The 18,779-nt window shown below is 38.7% G+C and overlaps 1 protein-coding gene across 3 annotated transcripts in view; it reads right to left on the reverse strand.

Moving 5' to 3' along the window:
• ajap1 (adherens junctions associated protein 1) overlaps positions 1 to 18,779 on the reverse strand; it is a 439,427-nt gene that overhangs the window by 195,954 nt on the left and 224,694 nt on the right. For all 3 annotated transcript variants that reach the window (XM_039755995.1, XM_039755994.1, XM_039755996.1), the window contains exons 3-4: positions 16,421 to 16,508; positions 15,485 to 15,727 (exon numbers count right to left, since the gene is read on the reverse strand). In XM_039755995.1, coding sequence (XP_039611929.1) covers positions 15,485 to 15,727; positions 16,421 to 16,508 — 331 coding nt within the window. The remainder of the gene's footprint in view (positions 1 to 15,484; positions 15,728 to 16,420; positions 16,509 to 18,779) is intronic.

An 18,779-nucleotide genomic window follows, 5' to 3' on the forward strand; every position in this document is an offset into this window, starting at 1 on the left:
TGCACAAGTCATAAGCATACCCTGCTCTGCACAGCCGCTCTGAGCAAGAGAGTAAATATTTGAATAATAAAAAAAAAAAAATCACATTCAGTACAAAAATGTATGCAGAACGGTTTAGATCAGAGGTTCTCAAAGTTTAGCTTGTGACTCACTGGTGGGTTGCAGACTCACTTTTGGTGGATCATGAGAAAATCTCAGAGGTATCTAGCTATGAATCGACAAGCCCCAAGATGTCGCTTGTTGATTTCTAATGATTTTTTGGGGCTTGTGAGCGGTCCAGGCCCTGGGAGAAAACATGTGCTTTCAGGTGCCTCCTACAGTCAGATACAGGATACCTCAGAATGATAGAAAAAAAATACCTAAGTAACACTTTTGCCAGCTGAGCGCCATCCTAGACGTTCATCTCTCACAATGGATGAGACCAAATGAGCTTTCCAAATGGTATGTCACAACACAGCTAGAGTTGTATTACAAAAAAAGCTTTACTTTGTTTATAATTTAAAGTTTTAATTTAGACCTCCAATACAGAACAAAAAAATCTACAGTAGGGTTGTCACACTAGGCAAAAATTAAAATATGAATACATATATATATTAAAAAAAAGAATATATATTCAAATATTTTCAACAGTATGTAAACCAGGTGTTCTCAAACTTTTGTAGACCGGGACCCACTTTTAAACTTTTCATGACCCACCCGACTATTAGAGGTGGGAGAAGGGATGAATAAAAATATAGCTTTATAATTTTTTCAGTTATTTTATTTGATACATTTAATTAAGAAATATTAATCCAGCTACAAATTTTGAATGAATAAATTTTTCATTAAAACCCATAACTTAACAGCCAGTTGGATGGATGGTTACTGATTTTAAAGTTATTTCTCAAACACATAATGAGAAGTATGTGAAGTATGCACTTGTTTTCTGTTTTTATTGATGACGTCCATAATGTTCACCTTTTATTAATATTATTATATTATATTAATAATTTTCCAACACAATGAATTCGATAATTGCAGTTGATTTCTACATTTATGTTTAATCACTATCATGGAGGAAAATTCAACTTCACAAATGTATGAGGTTATAAAAGGGAACATCACTTTCAAAGCCACAGTAGAAAGGGTTGAGTTTGCACAGATAACCACAACTGAATTAATATTTTTTGGTCAAAACTCATTTCCAAAAAGGCATCTTCTGAAAGATCAATTAATTCCTCGGCTGCCTTTGTCAAAATTCCAGTAGTTACTGCATCATTCTGAAATGGATTTGTTATCCACATTTTATCTTTGCAGCTTTTCATTTCTTCAGCAAAGTAATAAAACAATTTGTTTCAATTAATTTAAATGTGTAAATATCACAGAAATTATGTCGTCAGATAGTTTTATTTTATTTTCAATAATAAAGGTATCAAAAGACTCAAAACAGTCATATTTTCAGTCTTGAATATATTTTTCCCATTATAAAAGTTTCTTGATAAAGGCTTAAATTTAATTATGCACTGCAAACATCAGTTCCATCCGTTACTTCTTATTTATCCTTAATACCCCAAAACTGTAAATGCCAACATAACAGGCCCCTTATCCTGGCAACAATATGAAACCAAGTTTAAAGATATTGTATGAAATAACATACTTTTACTTAAGTTTACAAAATTACCTCAAAAGTTCAGAAGCAGTATCTCTCTGACCAAACAGTGAACTTTGTGAGCTGAAAAGTCAAAAGGTATCAATTACACTCTAAAGAGAAAAATAGTATTTTCTCACACCTAACAGGTCTAAATGCCAAGACAGTATTTTTACAGCAGAATAACTCAATATTTTTTCACCCCAGCTATACAAAGAAAACTAGAGGTGTGGGAATCTTAATACACAAAACCATTGCATTTGTAGTATCAAATGTATATTTGACATGTTTTATTAGGAATATCTATTCACCACATTGCACAAATTGTGGTTTGGTCCAAACATATGTGCATGGATCAAACTACTTTATACCAGTAAAGAAGCCTCTGTTATTTCAAACTACTTCAGACCAGAACGTGGTACCCAACAAGGATGCCCCTATCACCATTTCTCTTTGCAATGAGCATTGACCCATTGGCCATTCACTTTTTAAATGTATCAGAGATAAAGGGAATTACTAGAGAAGGACTTATACAGAAATTATCACTTTATGCAGATGATATGTACTGCAGTTCTTCCCCAACTCGGTTCCCCAACTTGTTCCAACCAGCTTCTGATTTTAATTGGACTCCTGTGCTAATTAAGTGAACTGTTATTTCCCAAGTTCTGTGTTTTGGGAACAATACAAAAATTAGAAAACTAAGTTTGGTTAAAAAAATAATAAAATGTATCAAGCAGTTATATGGGAATAATGTATTTTTTTAACTTTTTAAATAATATTTTCATCTTGATTTTAATTTTACCTTTCCAGGTGTTCTGTTTAATTAATCCATTATTTACAAATTAGTGGGTATGACGCTGAAGTAGTTGCAGGCTTTGATTATTCACTGTTGTTTTCCTGGGTGTCTGCTCTGCTCATTTTTAGTTGTTTTTAATAATTTACAAAGAAAGGGCAAAATATAATTAAATTAGGAAAAAGAGAGTTAAGCATTTAAATCTATAGCAAAAGCAGAAATATTTCTAAATGTCTTTATATGTAAAGATCATGCTGCTGTGCTTTTCTGAATGTAGAATAAGAGAAAAAAAATACCAGCAAATTAAATGAGATCAGTATTATCAGGTGTTGTCTCTAATTATGAATCTGATTGTAACAAAAACCTGCTGCCACAGTGGGACCCCAGGACCGAGTTTGGGAAGCACTTTGGTACTGTATATATCAGATCCATAAACTTCTGTACCACTAGCCCTTGTCATAAAAATTAGTCCAAGACATTATAAAGGTTTTGGGCAGCCACCTGTATATTGTTTTTTCCCAGCTGCAACAGGGTTTTTTTGAATCAAATACACAATGTGCATATCACAGAGTCCAAAACAGAACTGGCCATAGTAGCCTAAGATGGAGACTTTAAAGGTCTTGAGAGGAACTGATGTCATCAAAGGGGCCGGAAACCAGAAGTGACGTCATCAAAGGGTCCGGTTTCGGAAGTGACGTCATCAAAGGGGCCGGCTTCAGAAGTGACATCCTCAAAGGGACCAGAACCTTGCAGGATTTCCCGGGAAAAGTCTGTAGGGAACTGAGAAAGACAGTCAGCGCACTCCACCGCCCCCTGGTCGGATGTTTTATTACAATTACTCGAGCCCTTTAGCTCCCTCTTACTCGCACGTTTGTAACAAGCCCCCTCAGCCCAGACCCATCGGGTCGGGCGACCTGCACCGAGAGGTCGTGGGCACGAGAGAGAGCATCAGTGTTGGCATGGAGAGAACCCTTACGATGAATAAGCGAAAACTTGTAAGGTTAAAGGTCAAGAAACCACCTTGTGACCTGTGGATTCGACTCCTTGTGAAGGGCCATCCACTGTAAAGGTGCATGATCCGTCACTAGAGTGAACTCCCGGCCCAAGAGGTAGTACCTCAACTGCGTAATTGCCCATTTGATCGCAAGGGCTTCTCTTTTCACCGTTGCATACCTGGTCTCTCGATCCAACAGTTTCCGGCTCAGGTACATGATGGGGTGTTCAACACCATCGACGCTTTGGCTCAGCATGGCACCCAGGCCTGTGTCCGAAGCGTCAGTCTGGAGAATAAAAGGGAGAGAAAAATTAGGAGCTTTTAATATTGGTGCTGACGTAAGAGCCTGTTTTAAGTCACTAAATGCAGCATCCGCCTTGTCATACCACATGATTAGGAGCCCTCTTCTTTGTAAAATCAGTCAAGGGCGCCGCTCTCTCTGAAAACTGAGGTACAAACCGGCGGTAGTACCCGGCCAACCTGAGAAAGGCTTGGACCTGCCTCTTGGTTCTCGGACGGGACCATTTAACAATGGCATCTATTTTTGAACACTGTGGTTCCACAGTACCCCGACCCACCAGGTAGCTTCTTTCAATCCAAAGAAACATTTCTTGAGATTAATATGAAGCCCGGCTTCTCCTAGTGTCCACAATACTGCAGTGACCTGCTGTACGTGTTCCTTCCATGTGCTGGAATAGATGACGACGTCATCCAGATAGGCAGCACTATACACATCATGGGGTTGGAGCACTTTGTCCACCAGATGCTGGAAAGTCGCAGGAGCCCCGTGTAACCCGAATGGAAGAACACGATACTGCTAGTGTCCGCTAGGAGTACTGAAGGCGGTCTTGACCTTCGCGGAGTCCGTTAGCGGAATCTGCCAGTACCCTTTTGTCATGTCAAGTGTGGTCAAAAATTCAGCTTGTCCAAGTCTCTCGAGGAGGCCATCCACGCGAGGCATGGGATAAGCATCAAAAAGGGAGACCTGGTTAAGCTGATGGAAGTCATTGCAAAATCTCCAACTGCCGTCAGGCTTACTAACCAAGACAATTGGGCTGGACCAGGGACTATAACTTTCCTCAATCACTCCTAGTTCCAGCATCTGCTTGATTTCCAGCTCCACTTCTGCTTTCTTTGCCTCAGGAAGTCTATTGGGGCGCTCTCGGACTATTACCTCTGGTTCAGTCACTATGTCATGCACAATCAGAGAGGTTCTTCCGGGTTTTTCACTCACCACCTCTGAGACGGACAGGATAGCTGATTCCAGCTCTCGTCTTTGTCTATAAGTTAATTCCTCACCGAAATTAAGGGTGTCTATGTGAGCAAAGAATGAGCAGGGCTGAGTGGAGGAGGGATCTGGTTCCCTCTCCTTCCACGGCTTCAGCAAGTTCACATGATAAACCCGCTCAGTTGGTCTACGATTGGTTTGTTTCACCAAATAGTCGATCAATCCTTTTCTCTCCTTAATTTCATATGGGCCTTGCCAATGGGCAAGTAATTTAGAATGAGAGGTGGGAATTAATACCATGACATGATCCCCCAGCTGGAATTCTCGGAGTGTCGTGCCACGATCGTAATAACAGGCCTGTGCTGCTTGTGCCTCTTCCATATGACTTTTTAAAATAGGTCAAATTTTCTCAAATCTATCGCGTAACTGTGCGATATATTCCAAAATATTTGTCATTCCTAACCATCTTTCTAAATATCCAATATACCTCAGGGTTGTCGTCCGTATAACAATTCAAAAGGAGAGAACCCCGTAGAAGCTTGTGGGACTTCCCGATAAGCAAAGAGAACGAGGGGGAGGAGTTGATCCCATCCCCGCTGACCACCTTGCGAAGCATCTGCTTGAGAGTCTGATTAAACCTCTCCACTAGACCGTCGGTTTGAGCATGATACACCGCGATCTTTAAGTGCTTTATTTTTAGTAAGTTGGCCGTTTCCCTGAACGTCTCCGAGGTAAAAGGTGTTCCTTGGTCTGTTAGGACTTCTTTAGGAATACCAACACGCGCAAATACTCCTACGAATTCCCGTACGATTGCTTTAGATGTAGCTGAGTGCAAGGGAACAGCTTCCGAATATCGGGTTGCATAATCCACGAGGACTCCACGCTGAGGGCTCCAAGGATCCTACGATATCGACCCTGATTCGTTCAAAGGGGACATCAATTAAGGGAAGGGGAATGAGAGGAGCACGGTCCTTTCTAGGAATTTGCCGCAATTGGCATTCTGGACAAGAAATACAAAAACAGCGAATCTCCTCCTTAATTCCCAGCCAATAAAATCTGAGCATAATCCGCTCTAAAGTTTTTTCAGAGCCTAAATGGCCTCCAAGGAGGTGGGCGTGAGCTAATTCACAAACCTGCCGCCAGTAAATTCGTTGAATTAACAACTGTTTCCGAACCTCCGGCCCCATGTTCTGCGACCCGATATAATAGATCATTTTCTATTACAAGGTGAGGTCCTTGTGGCATGGGCTGGTTTGTGCGTTGGCCGTTGACAAGGACTACTGCATTTTTTGCAAATTTTAGGGAATCATCATTCCACTGCTCCCTTTTAAAATAAACCGGTGTTTGTTTGAACTGAAAGTAAATGTCGGAGAGAGTGTCCGGTCTGACCTCAAGGGGAGAGGATTCCTCCCGAATCATCGAGGCGCGGGTGGATGACATATTCGCCTGCGACGGACCAGGAATCTCCCTGTCTTCTTCGTGGGCTTCCGTATCTCTCTCCGCTGGCTGTGTACACAGCGTGGAGACAGCTTGAGATGAGTTATCCCCATCTATAACGAGGCCCAAGTTTTTATCAGGAGTAGTCAATAGTTTACCGCATTTATTTTCTGACTAGTCCCGCCCTAGAATCGCTGAGAAGGGAGGATTACGGTGGATCGCCATGGGATGTTTTTTTAGCGATCTTCCCTGACTCACGAAACACAGGGCGGTGTTGTACATCTGGATGTATCTGTGAATACATTTAATACTGTTCTTTTTTTTAATTCTCTGTCTCAGTAAAACATATCGGCAATCAACAATGGAAACGTTGGTGCCGGAATCAAACAGGGCAAGGAGTTTATAACCATTAATGACTACAGATCCTGTATTTGAACATGTCAGGGGGTTGGCAAAGAGCACACAAACTATCTCCCCCCTTCCACCTACATCCCGCCTCGCTCCCGGGTAGTTTGCACGCCCGGTGGCATGGGAACTCAGAAACAGGCTCCGATGTATGTGTAAGAGACTTATTCAGTAGGACGTGATCTCTAGGAAATCCACTAGAGGGCCGTTCAGCTCTCCCAGTTTTTGAGACTGGCTCGGGTGTTTTTAAGAGCTTTACAAGCTCTTCCATAGAATGGAATTCACCCCAGTCCAGCTGGGCAAAGTTTTTAGGGAGGCCTTTTAAAAAGAGGAGACAGCCTGCTCCTGGACTGATCTTTCTGGATCAAGTGTCCAGTTTTTTATTATTTTTACCTGCTAGACTGGGGATAGCCCATATTTATCTGGGACCTCAGTCCCAATGGGTGGCACAGCTCTCTCCTCCGAGAGAACATAATAAGCCCTTTTTTTTTCATCCCCCAGAAACCAGCCTACGCCTGTATGTCCCCTTCACATTCTCCATTTGGTAAGTTATAAGCCCGGGTTATATTTGAGGGGTTATATTTGAGGGGTCTTTCCTGACCCCCAAACGCACTCCCCACCCCAGAAACTCGGCCCCGGTACTTTCCTACAAGGTTATTTACATGTCCGGGCCCCGGTTTCTTAATCCTGCCGACTACGCCACTGACATAAAAATTAGGGGTGTAACAGTTCACATGGATGTATTGAACCGTTTCGGTTTTGCATGTTCGGTTCAGTCCACTTGCGTACCGTTTCGGTTATATTTTATGCATTTTTTCTCATTAAATCTATTACTAGTGCGATCTAAGCACCCCAAGCGGAACTAAAGTCTTGGGTGAGTTTCCACACGGACACCTCTGAGTGTCGGACACTGGATAAGGGAGAGGCGCGCCAGTAGCTCGCAGACGTGACAAATGAGGTTATGGCAAATACAAGCGAGAAGCCTGAGCTGGAAGACCCTCCCAGCTCATTACGTTCTCCTGTCTGGGAACACTTTGGCTTCCCCGTTAAAGTTACCGATGGACAATGGCAAGTGGATAAATCCAAAGTTGTTTGTCGACATTGTTCCACCACGGAGATCGGGTACGCTGCAGGAAACACGTCTAATATGTTAACACACTTAAAACGGCACCATCCATCTGTGAATGTTTCCTCTACAAGAAAGAAAACCAGCTTGGTGCAAACAGTAACACCGATAACTTCAGCTTTTAAACAACATCTAGCGAGCAACTCTGACCGGGCCAAAGCAATAACACATGGTATTGGAGTCTTCATAGCTACGGGATTACGTCCATATTCAGTTGTTGAGAATGCTGGCTTTAAGTATATGATTAAAGTTCTTGAGCCTCGCTACGAAATACCATCACGTCCTCACTTTAGTCAGAAAGTTGTACCAGCACTTTATGAAAAACTAGAAGTGATGTCGTCAGCGAGCTATCGCGGTGCCCTCTCTTTCACTTACGACAGATAGTTGGACTTCACGCGCAACAGAGAGCTATTTAACAGTAACTGTCCACTACATTTCGCCACAATGGGAGATGAGGTATCACGTTCTGCAAACGAGACCTGTTTATGAACAGCACACTAGCACAAATCTTGCAGAGCACCTGAAGGAGGCTGTGAATGAATGGAAGCTGGAGAGACCTGGGACCACAATTCCTGTAACCACAGACAATGCTAAAAACATTGTCAGTGCTGTAAAAGAAGCAGGACTGGGCCCTCAGATTGGTTGTTTTGCACACACCATTAATCTAGCCTCTCAAAAAGTAACAAGCATCAACCAGATATCTAGATTATTGGGAAAAGTAAGAAAGATTGTGACATTTTTTCACAAAAGCACCACAGCAGCGCACATCCTGGAAAGCAAACAAGAAATGCTGAATATTCCAAAGCATTCTCTCATTCAAGATGTCCCCACACAATGGAAATCAAGTTATGACATGCTTCAGAGATACCTTGAACAGCAGGCAGCTATATATTCAGCACTAACTGAGAAACCTCTCAAGAACAAAGATATATACACACTCAATGACGAAGAAGTGGCAATGGCAGAGGAAGTGATTGAAGCACTTAAACCTCTAAAAACAATCACAACCCTGATGAGCACTGAATCCAGAGCGTCTGTGTCCATGATAATCCCCTTGAAAACTACTGTTCTCCACTCTATGGCACCAAAACAAGAAGACAGTTCTGCTGTGAGAGAGGTCAAGCTAGCAGTCACAAGAAGCCTGCAAGAAAGATACTCTGTGTGCTATGACATTTTGCACAAATGCACAGCCCTGGACCCCCGATTCAAAGCCTTGCCTCACATAGAAGATGATGAGAGACAGAAGATATTCAGCGACATCATAACAGAAATGATGACAACCACAGAAGAAGAGGTATTAAATTATGATCTAATACCATTTTTATTTTTAATTACATTATTAATTAGCCCCAAAACATTACTTTTCTTTTGCAGACTGAGGATGCCACAGAGATAGGAGCTGGATCCTCATCATCTCCAGAGGCATCATCCACCAGATCACCTCCAGATAAGAAGTCTGTAATGACTGAACTTTTTGGTGAACTTTTCCAGAGACAGGGGGGAAGTAGTAAACCAACCCTTTTGGAGCAGGTCCAAGAAGAGGTCAGTAAGTACAGAGCTTCAGGGTGCCTTTCCCTTGAAGCTGATCCTCTTCTTTGGTGGAAAGGCAATGAGGCTACATACCCACACATAGCAAAACTCGCAAAGCGTTACCTCTGTATTCCAGCTACCTCTGTTGCTAGTGAACGGGTCTTCTCCACTGCTGGAGATATTGTCACTGCAACCAGATCTGTGCTTTCTGCAGAAAATGTGGATAAATTAATCTTTCTAGCCAAAAACTTTAAGCTTGAATAGTTTAATTTGTCATATTCAGGCTGTTGCGGCTAGTTTACATTTGTTACTTGTTTATTTAAATTGTTACAATAGTTTTAAAAACTCAGAGTCTAATTTATTTGAAATATCACCCAAATGTGTCGCTTTAATTTATTTATACAAATTCTATTGTTTGTATTTTTTTTTAAAATAAAAGCATTTAAAGTCATTTTTTTCCTGCCTTTTTTGTACCGAAAATTAACCAAACCGAGTACCTCAAGAAAGTGAACCGAACCGAAATTACATTTTAGTGTACCGTTACACCCCTAATAAAAATGAGTCCAAGACATTATAAAGGTTTGGGGCAGCCACCCGTATATTGCTTTTCCCAGCTGCAAAAGGGTTTTCTTGAATCAAATACACGATGTGCATATCACAGAGTCCAAAACAGAACTGGCCATAATAGCCTAAGATGGAGACTTTAAAGGTCTTGAGAGGAACTGATGTCATCAAAGGGACTGGAACCAGAATTGACGTCATCAAAGGGGCCGGCTTCGGAAGTGACATCATCAAAGGGGCCAGCTTCGGAAGTGACGTCCTCAAAGGGGCCGGAACCTTACAGGATTTCCCGGGAAAGGTCTGTAGGGAAAGACAGTCAGCGCACTCCGCTGCCCCCTGGTCGGATGTTTTATTACAATTACTCAAGCCCTTTAGCTGCCTCCTACTCGCACGTGTGTGACACCCTTAATGCTCTAGCAGAATTTCAAAAGATAACTGGACTAAAAATTAATTTTAATAAAAGTGCTGTTTTTCCAGTGAACTCTCTAGCACACAATATTAGACTGGACACATTCACATTTATTTTAGCAGATCAGTTTAAATACCTACGGGTAAACTTCACAAGTAAATATTAAGATCTTTTTTTAATAAAATGTTACTCTCTGCATGGACAAAATTAAACCAGATGTGAAAAGGTAGTCTATCCTCCATCTCACATAAGCAGGATGAATCAACATTCTTAAGGTGAATATGCTTCCAAAGCTTCTTTTTCTATTTCAGAGCATCCCTATATACATTAACAAATTGTTATTTAAGAAATTAGATTCAATTATGACCTAATTTAGTTGGAATTCAAAATATCCACGTATCCAAAGGGTGACTCTACAATGACCTGAAGCAGACAGGGGCATGACAGTACCTAACTTTCAATTTTGTTACTGGGTGGCAAATATACAAACTATAAAGACATGGACATTGACAAAAATTCATGAATATACACAAGCCTGGTCAGCAATAGAAATAAAATTTTGCTGTACTTCTTTATTTGCCCTGCTTTTTGCCAAAATAACAGAAAATTATCGTCAATATAACAATAATCCAATTGTTCATCCATCACTAGTGCAGGAAGCATTTCAAGACAGAGAAGCTTTTATCTGTTGCGCTACTACATGATAACCCTCTCAAACCTACACAGTATTTAATGTTTGGAAAACATCTGGGATTAAAACACTTAGAGAACAGTTTACAGATAATTTCTTTGCATCTTAGACAATTATGCTTAATATTTAACTTTTTTCCACTACTTTCAAATCGGAAACTTTGCTAAAATTAACTTGCACAATTTTCTTCATCTCCCACCCATTTCTATTCGAGACTCTTGAACACTCAGAGAACATATCAATAATATATCTATATATATATATATTTATACATATATATATAAATAAAATCCAACAGCTGTCTGTTTGTATGTCTGTCCGCTTTTCAGAAGAGAACTACTTAATGGATTTAGATTGGGTTTTTTTTTTAATTTGCATGAACATTCCGGTTGATTTTGCGACTTCTCTCATCGTGCTAAGTATCATATTTGCTTGTGGTAGTGATTTACTTCTGTGAATCCTCCTTTCGAGTCGGTCTGCCTACCTCCTTGTTGGAGCGTACCTTGCCTCCACTTAGCTAGCAATACCAATTTGTTCAACAGACATTATCATCTACAGATTGTTAAGGAGTATCATTTGATGTTTCTGAGACAGAGATCAGAGCTACTGTACGTGTGTTTTAGAGGGTAGCTGCTAACTGCTAGAAAAATCACGGCCACGTGATTTTCTCACGATGCGGGGGACGCTCACCTGTCAGAGCTGAACACAATCAGATACAGTGCCAACGTTTGACACTGGAGCATACCTACCTTCCGCTTGGCCAGAATTACATTTTTTTAATTGGTTTTTAAAGTTTGCCCTGTTTCACTACTACGTGGGCAGAGCCACAGGGGACATATATATTATTTAATATATTAAAATCTCTTCCTTTCAAAGATCTCAGGGTACAATGGGGAAAGGATCTTTCACTTAACATTTACAAGGAGTAGAAGGCAGTCATGCATAGAATACACTCCAGCTTCATATGTGCAAAGCATTCAATGATTCAACATAAATCTCTTTTATCAAGCACATTCATCTTGTTTAAAGGTGTTCAAAATGTATCCAGGGCAAGATTCAACGTGTGAATGTTGCAATCACACTCCAGTCCCACTGGGCAACATGTTTTGGGTGTACACCAAATGAACATCATTCTGGACAAAAATGTTAGAATGCCTATCAGACAACTTTAGTGTCACAATCACTCCTAACCCATTGTCAGTATCTTGCTCAAATGCACGAATCTCAGCCCACTAGTTATAAGTCAGTGAGTAACTGATGTTCTAATGCAGGGGTGTCCAAGACGTCGATCGTGATCGACCGGTAGATCGGAAAGGTAGTGCAGGTTGATCGTGTTACATTTAAAAAAAAAATTTTTAAATGTTAATCTATCATATATCCTCCCTATGGCATTTGCCACTTGATTGACATACAGGGAGGCCAGTCTGAGATCTTTTTTCTTCTAACACACTGGTCATCCCGTACACGCGATCAAACGCGTGAGCTACTGCAAAACTCCGGCTGTGATCTAGTTAGCTTTCCAGTTTATATTGACTAAAGAAGAGATTTAAAAAAAAAAAATTGTTTGGGGAGGGTATGGGCTGGATATGAAATTGGAAGAGGATGTTTTTTCTCACAATGTCACAACTGAAGTGCGTTGGTCTGATCTGTCGATCTATCATTGCTATTCCAAAGAAGGAAAATGTGGAAAGGCACTTTCAAACTGTTCATAAAAACTACGAAACTGGCTTCCTTCCGAAAAGCGATCTGAGAAAGAGAAAGGAGAGGGAACTAAAATCGCAGTCAATTGGACAGCCGTCATTTTTCATATTTTTGAATTCAAAAGCAAAGTCAGACACACCGAAGCATCGTTCCAGGTGAGTCACTCAATCATTAAGCATAAGAAGTCCTTCCAAAATGGAGAGATGATAAAAGAGGCCTTCATTGAGACACATAGCTAGGGAGAAATTCCTGCTGAGATTTCAAGACCCCTGGCCGGAGAAAAAGGAGTTTCTCCTTTTCATCAAACATGAAGAATACAAGCAACTTAATAACGATCAATGGCTGCTAGACTTGGCCTTTTTTTTCCCATCTGACCAACATGTTGAAATAGCTTAATTTACAGCTGCAAGGAAAAGAGAAAACCATGGTCAACATGATTAGCTCAGTTAATGCTTTTAAATGAAAAATGCAACATCTGTCCTCAAAGCTGCAGCGCTTTGATTTGGGGAACAACCAGAACCTTCACGTCAGAGCTGGAGACGCAATGGAAGGCGTGTGCACAACTTGACAGCATACGCTACACAGAGCAGATTGAAAATTACCTGTCAGACTTTGACAGACGATTTCAAAACTCAGCTTTACTTGAGCCAATCGCTACATTTAAGTGCTATGCATTTAGGGAAGATGTTGAAGGTGATTCACCCGCATCAAAAATTGCAACACTGCTTCACCTAAGACTCCTCTACAGTGGAGGATGAGATTTTGACACTACCGTTTGATATTCAGCAGAAGTCTGGGACTCTTGGACAGTTTTAGAACTTACTCACATAGGACAAATACCCAAACATGAGGAAATGTGCTTTCTCCTTGACTGCATTATTCGGCTCTACTTATTTATGCGAGTCAGCCTTTTCCCACATGACGATTATTAAATCCAAATACTGCAGTGACCATAAATATATTGAATTGTTATTGTGTCATAAAGGTTATTCAGTTATGCAATGTACAACAACATATATTTTATGTATAAAGTATACTCAATATATATATATATATATATATATATATATATATATATATATATATATATACAGTATATGGCATTTTTAATGTAGGTAGATCATTTCGACCTGGTCATTTTAAAAGTAGCACGCAAGCCAAAAAAGTGTGAGCACCCCTGTTCTAATACTATTTGAAATAGGAAAAAATGTAATTCTCGCTTAGAGGATCTATTCAAAACTTTTTTTTTAAATATGGCTAGATCAAATTAATCAAATCTTAGAATAGGCATTTATATCGAGGGAAAAAAGTCTTTCGTTTTTTTTTAAAAAGATTTGCTCATGCTGTTGGCACTTCTGTCGTTCTTTCTGGCAGAGGCTGAATTCTAGTTTGTTAAGTTGACTTGAGTATGTGGAATGTTGTTTTCTTCAAATAAAATCAATAAAATAAAAAAGTAAAGCTCTGTGGTATTCACATCCCTTTTGTGTTTATTTCAGAATCTCTGTCCTCTTATTTGGGGTTAAATTGAATGCTATTGTTAGACAAATCTGTCTGCAAGAGTGAATCCAAATTAATTCCAGGCATAGTTAATTTGGATATTTCCCAGGTACCATAACTCGTATGTGAAAAGCACTATTCTCACACACCTACATTATAAAATAATTCACACAGTTTACTAGGCCTATTATACTTTATGTGTCCTTTGGTTACTTATTTTTTTTTCTGGTGTGATGGGGACTGGGAATTGCAGTTTTTATTGATTTGCATAGAAAGTAATGACAACAAGAGAAGGGGCAAGCACAGGAAATCTTTTTACAAGTTACCACTGCTTAAGTGCTGCTTTATATTGACTTGTCTATATAAGTAGTAATAAAAATTACATAAGTATCCTGCATTAGAAACTTAAATCACCTAAAGCTGACAGCTATGGATGACTAAAATATGGCTGAAAATTTCTTACAGTGTTTAAATTAAGACAAAATAACTTTTTCTGTAGGTTTTTTTAAATGTACGTATTTTTGTAAATGTACGTAAGTATTTATTTATATATTTAATTAAAAGACAAATAGCATCAACCAAGTAAAAAGGCCTGAGATAAAGCAAAATTCAAATCTATCACCAAACACAGAAAAAAGCCAACAATCATGTTAGACATGACATATGAATGCAGACATTCAATGAAATGACCCTGAGTTAATAAGATACTATAAATGTAATTATGGTTTGTTCTATAATCCTGATTTAATCTGTTATTTAACTAAGTATTATAGAAGATCATGAAAACCTGTTGATGGGATCATTAAAAACGACAACAAAATCTTAAAAAAAAAACCAACAATAACACACATAAAAGAGTGTTCTTGCTGCAATTAATGAGCAGATTTCAGTAGTAGTGTATGATTCAGAATGAATATATATAATTCAAAATATTAAACTTAGAATTCTAATAAAATAGTACCTCAAATGTATCCTTTTAGGGAAATGGCTAATACAAAATTAGACATTAGATGTCAAATTAGTTGCTCATTACAGGGTCTGATTTTCCACTGACCTGAATTGTGCAATAGTATGTATGACAATTCAAAGTCTGGGACTTAATCACACCAGCTGGGATGGCCCTAAAATCAAACATTTCAAAAGGTACACCAAAACACATACTTATGGAATTTATGAATACTGACAGTAAATTGCAATCAAAATACCAAATGGCAATGACGTAACAGAGTAATGAAGATTACTGTATTTTTATGCAATGAGATATGGTAGGAAATATTTTATATAGATGGATATATATATTCCTTCTACCTGTGTTTAACACAGCAAAAGGAATATAGGAGCTGAAAGGATTAATGTTCACAGTGAAAATTTCACAAAAATAAGCGTATGTAAGCATTACATTTATGACATCAAACATTTTTTCAGACCTCGTGGCAAAACTATTGGTATTTATTTAGCTTTACTGAAAAGTTAAAACCTACTCACCTATTTCCATTAAATGCAGTTTTGTACATGGGTGTCTGTTGTAGCATTTCATCTGTGTATACAGGCACTGGTGTCCGAACACACTCGTGTGAGCACTGCAAACTCTCATTGTAGGCTGTGAATATGTCCATGTTGCTGGGAACCCGTGCCGGTGTAAAGTCAGTCAGGTTTTGGCAGCTCTCTTCTTGTTGGTTAATCTTGCGTTGGTGACCATTGTGCCTCCCATTTGCTGTTTGTGCACAGCTGAAACAGTCACAAAAAGACATTTTATTGTGGTTTGCTTTTTTTATTTACAAAGTTTCAAATGTTTCACTTTAGTTTATGAAATTAAATTGTCAAAAAATTTAACTATGTTTTTCTTATTGCAGTCTGGCAATTGCAATTGGTTAACTCTCCATTCTGGTTTTATGGTCATATTAAATTTTTAATATTAATTTTGAAAAATTAGAAAAACTGTCGAAATAAATTGCTATAAACCATGTTTTCTAAAGGTACTTTACCTTTTAGTATGGATGCTCTTTAATGATCAGTGGGAAAATGCCCTCAATGCAGTCCACTTTTAGACTGGTAATACAATCATAACACTGTGCATGCGCAAGAAGAAAATACAAGATCATTTCTGCTTTTCTCCTCTCAGTGAGATTAATTATATTAGAAGGAAAATTCTGTTGTTTTTTTAAATACATTGTCTTGCAAAGAACTGTCCCTAATGCTATTATCAATCAAGAATACTACTTTAATTAATACATTTAGCCAATCTAGAAACAGTGTACTGTATACAAGTCAAACATTTTCCAACACACAAACTACATACAAATGCACAAACTATTAATGTAGTAACTTTTAGATTATATCAGAAATTTTATATTTATTTGTTAATTCTACAACATAGGAAAAATTAATGCTACATAAAACAAATAAGAGATATCTGCCTACCAGTTCTTGAGTACAAGTGTAGTTATCAAGGCAGCGATGACCATGATAAGAGAAACTGTGATAGTTATTATCTGGTGTACTGCCAAACCTGAAAATAACCAAAAAGATCAGCAAATCAGAGAAAGAAAAATTAAAAAACACCTAAAGAGGTTACGGTTTTTTAGAAGTCAATAAGAGTAGAATGAAAGGTGTTGATCATGTACAGTATTCCAACTTCAAATAATTAAAATGCATGTTATGACTATCCAAGTAAATTGCAAGGCACCAAATCTCACTATATTACACATTGAATAATTTTTAGAGCTAATGCAAAAAAAGATTTTTACGATACAACGTCTAAGAAACAAGATACAGAAATCAAAGAACAGTTGAAATCAAAAAACATAGTTGTAGGAAAGATAACACAACACTAGAGCAAAGAAGTTAAATTTGACTCAGACATTTTAAGAAAAACTGTTATTGCCATAACGATAGTAAACAATATAGAGAACATGGGAGAAAAAGAAGGAAGGTATGATCATATTGATACAAAAACCAAAACTAGTCCTTAAAGACAACATTCCACTAGCTGTGGTTTCACCTGTTGTTACTTTCCCATGCAAACCTTGTAATGGAGATGGTATTGCAGCTATTTTATTAATGCCTATCCTAAAATGCTATGGTACTTTTTTTTTGAGGCACAATTTTTTGAAATAATAAGTAAATGATTTATGATTAAAATATCAATCTTTTCCTTCAGGTTCATTACTAATTCTTTCAAAAATGTTTTAATAGATGTTTTTAATCTCTCAACCACTGTTACTTGGACCTAGTTTGATTGAGTTATTCCAAATTGTGAAATTTCTAAAACATAGTAATCACAGGCAAGTTATCACATTATATCAACATTTAAGAGTTAACTCCTGTTAATCCAACTATTTATGTTATTTAATTACTTTTGAGCTAACCTAACTTTTTCCCTTGAGTAAGTACGTATGAGGCAGCATAATGTTACATCTTAGCAGAATTAGTCCTGCTAAAGTCAGGGTGGTAATGTGGCTAAAATTTAGGTTTGGAGACCAAAAGATTATGCTGTTAATCCCCAGCTCTGGCTCACCATATGACCTTACACAAGTTAATTTGTCTATTTTTTCTGTTTTACTGTTACTTTCTACTTCGTTTTTATATTTTAGTGGTTAGTAGACTTTTACTTTATCTCATTTACTGTTGTTTTTTACTGTTGTTCCCAGTGCTGTTGCCCTTTTTTTACTTTATCTCATTTAGTGTTTGGTAGACTTTTACTTTATCTCATTTACTGTTGTTCCCAGCGGTGTTGCCACTTCTCCCGTTTCTACTTTTTATGTAGCATGTTCACGAATTAGTCATAGAGAAAATTTATATATTTTGACTCCAGGAGGACAAACCAAAAATGTTGTATATAAAGAAGCTCTATAAGTCGCATGTAGATACATAATTATTCTAACTACAGCGACTGCAGCGAAGCGCACGTGGTCTGCTAGTCTTACTATATTAAGCTAATCAACAAGAAATAGCATTTATTCATTTTAAGAACAAGGGGGATGTGCAGAGCTGTAGTAACGACAGGGGGGTAAAATTAATGAGCCACAGCATGAAAATATGGGAAAGAGTAGTGGAAGCTAGGTTAAGAAGGCAGGTGATGATCAGTGAGCAACAGTATGGTTTCATGCCAGGAAAGAGAACCACAGATGCAATGTTTGCTCTGAGGATGTTGATGGAGAAGTAGGGAGAAGGAGTTGCATTGCATCTTTGTGGACCTGGAGAAAGCATATGACAGGGTGCCTCGAGAGGAGTTGTGGCACTGTATGAGGAAGTCGGGAGTGGCAGAGAAGTATATTAAAGTTGTACAGGATACGTACGAGGGAAGTATGACAGTCTGTTGTAAGAGTGACAGATGCAGTCAATGTGGAGGTGGGATAACATCAGGAGTCAGCTCTGAGCCCTTTCTTATTTTCAATGGTGATGGACAGGTTGACAGATGAGATTAGACAGGAGTCCTAAATGTTTGCTGATGACATTGTGATCTTTAGCGAGAGTAGGGAGCAGTTTGAGGAGACCCTGGATAGGTGGAGAGATGCTCTAGAGAGGAGAGGAATGAAGTTCAGTAGGAACAAGAAAAAATACATTTGTGTGAATGAGAGGGAGGTCAGAGCAATAGTGAGGATGCAGGGAGTAGAGTTGTCGAAGGTGAATGAGTTTAAATACTTGTGATCAACAATACAGAGTAACATGGATTGTGGAAGAGAGGTGATAAAGTGAGTGCAGACAGGATGGAGAAGAGTGTCTAGTAATTTGTGACAAATGGGTATCAGCAAGAGTGAAACTGATGGTCTACAGGATG

Source organism: Polypterus senegalus, chromosome 6, assembly GCF_016835505.1.
Source record: "Polypterus senegalus isolate Bchr_013 chromosome 6, ASM1683550v1, whole genome shotgun sequence".
In the NCBI taxonomy this organism is placed as follows: domain Eukaryota; kingdom Metazoa; phylum Chordata; class Cladistia; order Polypteriformes; family Polypteridae; genus Polypterus; species Polypterus senegalus.